The sequence below is a fragment of the Mustela nigripes genome, chromosome 3 (genome assembly GCF_022355385.1).
Source record: "Mustela nigripes isolate SB6536 chromosome 3, MUSNIG.SB6536, whole genome shotgun sequence".
In the NCBI taxonomy this organism is placed as follows: Eukaryota; Metazoa; Chordata; class Mammalia; order Carnivora; family Mustelidae; genus Mustela; species Mustela nigripes.
In genome coordinates this window covers 178648709-178658826 of record NC_081559.1, presented here as the reverse complement: position 1 = coordinate 178658826, position 10118 = coordinate 178648709, and the positions used below count along the sequence as shown (strand labels likewise).

At 38.1% G+C, this 10118-nt stretch overlaps 1 protein-coding gene across 4 annotated transcripts in view; it reads right to left on the bottom strand.

The window, feature by feature from the left end:
• Window positions 1-1841: 1841 nt before the first annotated feature.
• Window positions 1842-10118, bottom strand: part of MTBP (MDM2 binding protein) — an 83799-nt gene continuing 75522 nt past the window's right edge. For all 4 annotated transcript variants that reach the window (XM_059392957.1, XM_059392961.1, XM_059392959.1 and 1 more), the window contains 5 exons: window positions 9088-9354; window positions 6980-7229; window positions 6273-6386; window positions 2939-3004; window positions 1842-2171 (listed from right to left, as the gene is read on the bottom strand). In XM_059392957.1, coding sequence (XP_059248940.1) covers window positions 2133-2171; window positions 2939-3004; window positions 6273-6386; window positions 6980-7229; window positions 9088-9354 — 736 coding nt within the window. In that variant the 3' untranslated portion in view covers window positions 1842-2132. The remainder of the gene's footprint in view (window positions 2172-2938; window positions 3005-6272; window positions 6387-6979; window positions 7230-9087; window positions 9355-10118) is intronic.

Sequence of the window (10118 nt, the reverse complement as noted above, 5' to 3'; positions counted from 1 at the left end):
TTGTTTTACTGAGGGTTGCTAGAGGGGAGGAGAGGAGGGATGGGGTAACTGGGTGATGGGCATTAAGGAGGGCACTTGATGTAATGAGCACTGGTGTTAGTTATATGCAACTCATGAATTACTAAATTCTACCCCTGAAACTAATAATACAGGGTATTTTTTTTTAGATCTTATTTATTTATTTGACAGAGAGAGATTGCAAGTAGGCAGAGGGGCAGGCCAGGGGCGGGGGAGGAAGCAGGCTCCCTGGTGAGCAGAGAGCCCGATGTGGGGCTCAATCCCAGGACCTTGGGATCATGACCTGAGGCGAAGGCAGAGGCTCAACCCACTGAGCCACCCAGGTGCCCCAATACAGGGTATGTTAACTAAATTGAATTTAAATAACAAATTTAAAAATTAAATAACAAAATTTTTAAAAAATTAAGCTGGTGTGAGTATTTAGTAATGATTTGCCTTGGGTAAATAGGGGATGGCTGAGTGTTAAGTTGAATTTTATAAGAAAGTCAAATATTTTCAAAATGATTATAGCATTTTCCTTTCCCACCAGCAATACATGAGATTTCCAAATGTTCCACATAGTCACCAAGACATGGTATCATCAGTTTTAAAATTGGATCCATTCTAGTGGGTGTTTAGTGACATCTCATTATGGTTTTAATTTGCCTTCCCCTGATGGCTGATGATACTGCACATCATTTCATGTGTTTATTGCCATTCCTATATCTTCTTTTGTGAAATGTTTTTTCTACTCCTTGCCTATTTAAAAAAAACAAAAACAAAAACTTAGATAATGTAAAACAGTAAAGGTTCTTTATATATTTTAAATAAAATGCTCATCAGCACTATTTTCCGTCCTCAGAAAAAGGAAACAGGGACTCTGCTGGTCGGTGTCCAAACTAATTTCTCAGACAGGCAATTTGGAAATATTACCATCAATCTAAGAGCCACAGATTCCACTCCTAAAAAGTTATACTAAGGAATAATTGGTGATATATTAGAAAATTCATTAGAGTTTTATTTATAATACGGAAAAAGTGAGCCTGTATGTCCAATAAAGGGGACTGGTTAAACAAATTGTGGTTCCCTGGTATTATGCAGTAATTAAAATGATACATGATATAAAATTCATGGTTCATTTTTAAGTGAAAAGCAACCTATAAATTAATACACATATGTGTATGAGCACACATACACACATATGGATGACCCCCATTTTAAAAATATTTAAAAAATAATTATATATATATATTTAAAATAGCAACAGTGGTGGGGTGCCTGGGTGGCTCAGGTCATGATCTCAGGGTCCTGGGGTCCAGGACCCTGGCTCCCTGCTTAGCAGGGGGTCAGCTTCTCCCTCTGACCCTCCCCCCCCCAGTTCATGCTTGCTCTCTCTCTCTCTCTCAAATAAAGGAATAAAATCTTTAAAAAATATATTAACAGTGGTTACATAAGACAGTGAGGCAATGTTGGAATTTGTTTTTTACTCTGTTTTGTATTTTCTGCATTTCCCTGATTTTGTACCATGGGAAAAGGTCTTATTTTCTGGTAATCTCTACTTAGTCATTCTCACTATATCTTATTTTCACAATTTCTTCCCTTTCTTTGTTTTTAATCCCAAATAAACATTGATAGCTCCAAGAGCAGTGGCTCTGGGGCGGGGGTAAGGGAAGATGGCTACCTGTGTGAATTTTTTTTACCAATATTTTCTAAACCAGGAATCGTCCAATTAAGTATGCTGTTGGGTCACATAAGAAAAGCCACTGGCAATATCTCACTTGAAATTCAGTAATTTCAATAAGCCTAAAAACAAAGACATTTACCAAGAAGAAAAGAAATACCATTTTCAATTTATTGGAAATTATTAAATAACAAAGAGTAAAATTTTAAACACATATATAAAAATATTAACTTTAAAAATTAAAATATGGTGAAACTATAAAATAAGTATACAATTAAAGAACACATTAACTGAGCATCCTCAAAACTATATAAATATTGGATATTTATGAAATTCTTTAGAGATGCAATATCTATTCTCTGAATAAAGTTTAAAATATTTTTATAATTTTCAAACTAACGAAGTAGCAATAGCTCTGTCCAATTTATAAGTGTCCAAAGTGAAAGATTCTGTGTTATTTCTTGCTTGTCTTTTCCAATACCCACTCAATCACCTAGAAGGAGAAAAAATAAGATAATTGTTTACTTCTACTGAAAACACAAGGGACAGAAAAAGATACAGTTAAAACTTTTAAATTGTGGTAGAAAATTTTAAACAAAGTCACATGTCAAAATCTCAAAACACAATTTATCTTAAAAAACACATTTTATTTTCTAACTGAAGAAAATAAAACTGAAGCTGGATTCCTACTGTAGAGTACCATAACCGCCCTCACCCGACACAATGAAGATTCTGCGCTGTTTTCTCACCTTTTTTTCCGGTTGTTTCCCAAGGGTCACCAGAAAGAAATTAAACCAAACTTTGAAAACAACTATGGATATTGGATTAATTTTTCCAGCACTTTGGATTATTTAACAGTTTTTCTTTCTTAACATCACCTTTAGAAACCCTTTTGTTGGGGCGCCTGGGTGGCTCAGTGGGTTAAAGCCTCTGCCTTTGGCTCAGGTCATGATTTCAGGGTCCTGGGATCAAGCCCCGCATCGGGCTCTCTGCTCAGCGGGGAGTCTGCTTCCCCCTCTCTCTCTGCCTGACTCTCTGCCTACTTGTGATTTCTGTCTGTCAAAATCTTAAAAAAAAAAAAAAGAAACCCTTTTGTTAACTGAGCTGTCTGTTAAGAACTCCTAAATGCTCTGTTTGCATTAGCCTATTATTAAGTATGTAAAAGAGAGTTCTCACACAGCATATGTGACGGCATCGTAGCTGTCCTGAAATAAAACAGCAATTTAATTGAATGGAGTTTCTTAGGGATCAGTTATTTACCTGCACAGCATTGTTGTTTGCTGCTTTCTTCATTTCTTCAAATAGACCCCTTGAAGTCTTAAGATCCTAAAAATAACAAAATAAAGTATTTCACAAGTTGTACATTAAATTACAGGGAATAAGTCATTATTAAATAAACTTGAGATTATCCTAAATCATTCTACAAGTATCAGTGTGACTCAGGAAATACTACAAAAAAATTGAAGTATTATTATAATTTAGCTTTATCCCCAAATATCAAGATTCTCTAACAATAAAACACACATACATAAATTTCTGTCATTCCTTTGTTTTTTTTAAATTAATTTATTTATTTGAGAGAGAGAGCACAAGTTGGGGTGGGCAGAGCATGGGTGGCAGAGGCAGAGGGAGAGGAGATCTCAGGACCCCAGGATCTCCATCACCTGAAACAAAGGCAGATGCTGAGCCAACTGAGCCACCCAGGTGCCCCCACATTTCTGTGATTCTAACCTCCTATTCCCAGAAGCACTAACCAAATCGAAGCCCCATCCTCGATTATAAATGTCCACAAATGCTTTGGTACTCAGGAAATGAATATACAGCATTTATACCTACTTTTCAGATAAAATATCTTTTCTCTCTTCTTTTTGGTTATTTTACTCCACAACAAAGAGGGAGTCACATAGGAAAGGAAACTGAAACCTCTGACTTTTAGAAAATATGATTGTATCAAATTAGATTACAAAGTAAATTAAAAAAATCTAATTGTATTTAAAAAAAGCAGTCCTCTGGCTCTCCCTCTAAGTTAGGCTTCCCAGAGGGGAGAAAGCTGCTTTCAGTTTTTCAGCTGCTTCCCTTATGTACACCTGCATGTTTCTAAATAATACGCTTATGCTGCTGCTTTTGGATTTCGCAATTTTAGATGATGATCGTGGTTAGCAGTTACAAAGGTAATGGATTCCGGTCTCTGAATCCCGCCACCTCGCTCTCCTTCTCAGTAACTGTTACACAAGTTTCGATCACTAAATAGTCCATGTCTGCATGATTAAACCTACGTACATACAGCTCAGTCCTGAGCTAAGTGATGGTATTCTAATTATCTTATGTTTAATCTAATGATCTAATGATTCGATTAATTCTAATGATCTAATGTTTGTTTAATCTCTATTTAAATAATATTTGCTTCATTTGACATGTATGTAATTCTGGGTCCCCCTGCCAAATGCTACAATCGCCTGATTAAATGTACAAATAGCAAAGTTGTTTCAAATACTCAAATACACTGGCTAACCTCTTGGTTCAGTTTTTCAAAAAATCTGATTTTTCATTATTATTCTGATTTTTCCCTCTGGTGATCCTTCTCCCACAGCCTGCTCTGATCTGGTCTGACTGCTCCCTGGGTTAGTTCTTTCTGGACTCCATCCCTGTTCTGCAGAACTTCGTTCTCTTGCCCATGCTTCTGAGGATGTACGAATGACTGCTTTTTTTAGACCTTCCCCATCTGAACTATCTCAGAATCCTCATATCTGATTGAATTTGTGACCAGGTATAACAAAGTAGGTCACCTCATTTCCCTCAGACTGGAAGGTACTTTTCTACTGTCTTCTAGCATATGACATTACTCAATGTGGAGAAATCCATGGCCATTCTGAGTCTCAGTTCTTCATATGCAAAATTCCCTTCTGCGAAGCTTTTAAGAAGTGTTCTCTCTATTGCAAGAGGTATGGAATCCCACAATGAGGCGGCTTGTTGTAGAACTGCCATTCACTGGGCTGGACAAGCTGTGTGCCACCATGGCTCCTGTGTTCTTCGGTTCTGGAAAACTTGGTTAGATTTTTGATAGTTGGCTCTCTTTTATTCTCTATTTTTAAAACTTCTATTAGTAGCATAGTGGATCTTCTGGATTAGTCCTGCCATTTTCTGATCCTATGTTTCATGTTTTTGTCATATGATTCTAATTTCTGGAAACTTTCTTAATCTCAACTATTCAGCCTCTCTGTAGGATTGATTTTATTGTATTTTTAATTTCAAAGAGCCTCCATCTTCTACAGAGATTCTGGAAACAGCATCCTGTTCTAGCTTATGGATCCAATTACATTATATTTTCTCTTTCTGAGAAAATTATAGTTTTTTAAAGTCTTTTATAGCATTCTGCCCCTTAAGAGTTCCCTTCATTCCTTTATGTTCTGGTATCTCTTTTTTTGAAAAAGTCTCAAAAGTCTGCTAATCCTTGGCAGTCCAATCATACACAAAAATGAGACCTGAATCTTAGTGGAAGCTCTGTCTGGTGGCTTCACGAGGCAGGGTGCTAAGGCGGCCGTCGGCTTTTCCCTTGGGACCTTTACTTCCTTCTTCTCCAGAGGCTCTTTCCGGCAGCGTCACAGAGGTGGGGGAAGAGACGAACGTGCAGTGTACCTCGTAGTGACCTCCGTGGGAGGGCTTGTGGAGGAAGCTGAGGGCTCACTTTGTAGAGTTTATTCAATTCCCCTATCATCCACCTGACACACCCCTGCTTTCCAGGATACCCGGTATCTTCAAATCCTAAGCACCTCAGAGACTGTCCCTTGAAGAGGTTCGAGTCTCACTGGCGCTCCACGGCACAGGCACTTAGGTTCTAACTTCCTTAACTCTGAGATACCACACTTGTGTGTGCTTTGTCTTGTCCAATCCACAAGGGGCTAAACATTTTTTTCTCTCTTCTTTTCTTTGTTTTTGCACTTTAATACCATCTTTCTTGAGAGATTTTAAAAAGAAGGTGAATTGAATGCATGTGGTCAATCTGCAGTTTTAAGAACCCACACAAAACTGCGATTTGAGTCAAAAACTCTTCACTGGACATAACCTAACATCATCTAAGTTGTACAGAAGCGTCATCTGAGTCGCTGATCTGTCCAGTGTGTTACAACTAGGCGATAATGGACTCAAAATTAGAAATGAGGTATTCTGATACCCATTCCAGTTGCCTTTTTACTATATATTAAAACTACTAATTAAACATGTTTTGAGGGGCACCTGGATGGCTCAGATGGTTGGACATCTGCCTTTGGCTCAGGTCATGATCTCAGGGTCCTGGAACAGACCCTCACGTAGGGCTCCAAGCTCAGTGGGGAGCCTGCTTCTGTCTCTGCCCCTGCTTGTGCTCACACTCTCTCTCAAATGAATAAATTTAAAAAATCTTAAAAAAAGAAAAAAAAACATGTTTTAAACCTTATTATCAACTTAAGTCAAAGACTTGTTAGGGAAATACTGAGGATACATTTTAAATATAGTTTTCTTCATATGAAGACAAATAACTCACTAAAAATGACTTTATGTCAACGAGGAACGTCAGAACATGACTTCAATTTTACTGTTAGTAGAGAAGACACCATACCTTCAGATAGAACTTGGAGATCTCAAAGAGACGTTGGCTGCATGCAGAGAAACATCCATGGGCCTCAGTAATGCTGTGTTTCTTCAGGGTTTCTGTAACCACCTCTTTCAGTATCTTGGATAGAACATAACATATGACTAATATTTCTTGGAAAAGGTACAAACCTATTATTTCATCTTTAGAGTTCAGTTGTGTGAATTACATCATCATGTAACTATGTGAAAGACAAGTTCACTAGGACAAAACAACTAGGAAAAAAAAAAAAGAAATCTGGAACATTTACATGGTCATACATGTCACCAGATATCTATTAGAAAGAAATGATGGCAGTATCTGAAGAGGAATTCAAATCATGAGTTCTGAATCAAAATCTGGGTGTAAAAGCTACATGTATTAGGGATAAATATGGGGGTGTATTTATTTTTTATTATGGAAAATTTCAAACACTGAGAAGTAGAGAGAACATTTTATAACAAATCTCTATCTTGGTAGATCAACCAGTTTCAATGAGGATCAATTTGTGGCTAATTTGGTTTCATTTATACCTCTGCCCACTCATCCATTGTCCTTCTTATTCAGGGTTGTTTTAAAGTACATTACACATACCATTTCATTTCACTCATAAGATTTTAGACATATATTTTAAGTGAACCAAATAAAGGAATTTCTTCCCATGTAGAACTAAGAAACAGGAAATAAATCTTTACCCGTGTGTGCTTCTGTGATCTTGATTCCTTCATTTGTCTTGATGTTTTTGGTCCATGCACACTTTTTTGACCTGACCTGGCCTTTGTAGTGACTTTTGGAGTTTCACAGCTTAGAACTGGAACTGATGGACAAGTCACAGGTAATGATGGCTCTGCTCGGGGTTTTCTGGATGTCACCACACGATGATGATGATGAGTATTGCCACTTGTTTGAGAAAGAAGAGAATCTGAACTTTCAGACTTCACAAGTCTATTGTGGAGAAATACATCAAAAACACAGATTAAGTGAATCAACAATGAGATCCATTTTTCTGTCCTAAACATGACAAGTATGTTCACTGAAACATAAACCCAAGAAAAGCAAGCAAAATTTCTTGCTACTACTGCTTTAAAGAAGTAATGTGACATCATACTATAAAGTTGCTCTGTTCTTCAAATGAGTGACTAAAACATACAAAGCAAAGAATAACTAGAATTTCAGCCAATAGGAAAAGCAACAAGCAGTGTCACCGTTGCCTTATAACTTCTCACATAAATCAGCTCTGGCATTCTAGGTGGTGAAATGTGAAAATTTAATAATCATCTGTTAAGTACTAATACTTTTCTATGAAGATAATTTTGACAAAAACACCTTAGCCTATACTTATTGTACCTATGCAATTACGTGGACAAAATAAGTAAGTATTAAATACAAATAAAACTATAAAATTGGCTCTTTCTAAAATGTTTGAATTTCCTTTCACAAGATAGGGTCCAACATCCTTCAATTCTGCTAAACCACAGGCCACAGTGTACTTTCTTTTCTAGAACACATGTCTTTTTATTAGTCACAAGTCACAAATAAGGAAGTTACTGTTATAAATTACAGGATTGGAAATGTTAATGGATTTGCTTTTTAGCTTTATCACATTTAAAAAGTACCATGAATTTGTGAAGTCCCCATAAAAATAATTTAGTTATTCCATATTAGGGAAATAGTTCTATTATTATAAGAGAATATAGTAGAATTATTATAATGGAATATAATAGAATATTAAAAAAATACTCTCATATTTTCAAATGGTAAAAAAAGATTTAAAAGTCTCATTCTAATAATATCTTATACTTTTTGAAGGATTTACATACAGTAAAAATTTAAGATGCTTTAGATGCTAAAGACCTAACTTTGACCAAGGTTCTAAAGATATATAAATTCAATGGGAATGAGAGTGTTTATGAAAACTTCTGTTCCAGTATATGGACATTTTACTTATTAGGTAGCAAAAAAAGGACCAGGAAAAGTTTCATATAATATTATGCAGTGTTTAAAGCTCTATTTTACAAAAACAATGTTTCAGGGGCCTGGGCAGGCAGAAAGCAGTGCAAGAAGCCAGGAAGAGAAGAGCTAGCAAGAAAGACCCTCTTCAGGGGTGCCTGGGTGGCTCAGTGGGTTAAGCCGCTGCCTTTGGCTCAGGTCATGATCTCAGGGTCCTGGGATCGAGTCCCGCATCGGGCTCTCCGCTCAGCGGGGAGCCTGTTTGTCTCTCTCTCTGCCTGCCTCTCTGTCTACTTGTGATCTCTCTGTGTCAAATAAATAAAATATTTTTTTAAAAAAAGAAAGACCCTCTTCAGTAGGGCAGCTCTGCTACTGAATCTATTGGACCAGATCTCTAGTGTTCCAGGGCTTAACAACCTGACGATCCATCATGCAAATGGATTATATATTAGAACAGAAAGCAAGAAATTGTGTTTTTTTCCCAAATCATTTTTTTTTTAGAACTTACAAGCATAATGATAAGTGCGCAAAAAAAAAAAAACCCAAAATTCCTGATATGAAGGAATTGATCTAAGATCTATGCAGAAAGCTACTTAAAAACAGGAAAGACTAATTTGAAAAAAAGGGTGGACACTAACATACTTTCTGTCATGTGACCTTTTTTTTTTAAGTAGACAGAGAGGCAGGCAGAAAGAAAGGGGGAAGCAGGCTCTCTGCTGAGCAGAAAGCCCGACGCAGGGCTCGATCCCAGGACCCTGGGATCATGACCCGAACTGAAGGCAGAGGCTTTAACCCACTGAGCCACCCAGGTGCTCCCGTCATGAGACTATTTTTAATGCACTTAATAGTTCACCTTTTTTGTGGATAAAAGCAATTCTGATCTTTTGATCTCCTTTTCAATCGAGAAACTTCAGCTCGGCGCTCGCTTTGTAACGCTTCTCCATCAGGGACACTTCCAGGCTCTGACAAGACGGCAGGGGATGGAAGAGGGCTCAACACAGTGGATACCGGAAAACTCTCTCTGGTGCAGGTGGTTTGGGTTTCATAACGGATAAGACGAGACTGAAGTTCAGAAAATCCCCCATCTCTTTCTAAAGCTTTTCGGTCATCCAAGCAGTATCTAAACAAGAGAAAGACCATTAAAATCACAGGCTCCACGACAGCAATAGCCTTTTCCCTGCCAATGAGGAAACAGCAAAACATCTACTTGAAAACCTCTTAACTTCCTAGTAATTGTTGGAGGGCTGAATGAGTGGCCGACTTTCCTCACAAGTTCAGTTTTTTCCTAGCCTGCTAGATGATATGGCAAAAGATTTAAAAATCTGAAGTATAATCTGATTCCTCTTTGACTATTTCTGGGCAACAGATTAAGTTAATGCTCTGGCTTATTTTCAGAATAATAGAGTTGCTGTTTTAATACTCTTTAAATCTCGGGGGAGGAGTCAAGATGGCGGAGAAGTAGCAAGCTGAGACTGCTTCAGCTAGCCGGAGATCAGCTAGATAGCTTATCTAAAGATTGCAAACACCTGAAAATCCATCGGCAGATCGAAGAGAAGAAGAACAGCAATTCTGGAAACAGAAAAACAACCACTTTCTGAAAGGTAGGACCGGCGGAGAAGTGAATCCAAAGCGACGGGAAGATAGACCCCGGGGGGAGGGGCCGGCTCCCGGCAAGCGGCGGAGCAACCGCGCACAAAATCAGGACTTTTAAAAGTCTGTTCCGCTGAGGGACATCGCTCCAGAGGCTAAACCGGGGCGAAGCCCACGCGGGGTCAGCGTGGCCTCAGGTCCCGCAGGGTCACAGAAGGATCGGGGGTGTCTGAGTGTCGCAGAGCTTGCGGGTATTGGAACGGGAAAGCCGGCTACAGAGACAGAGCCGACAGT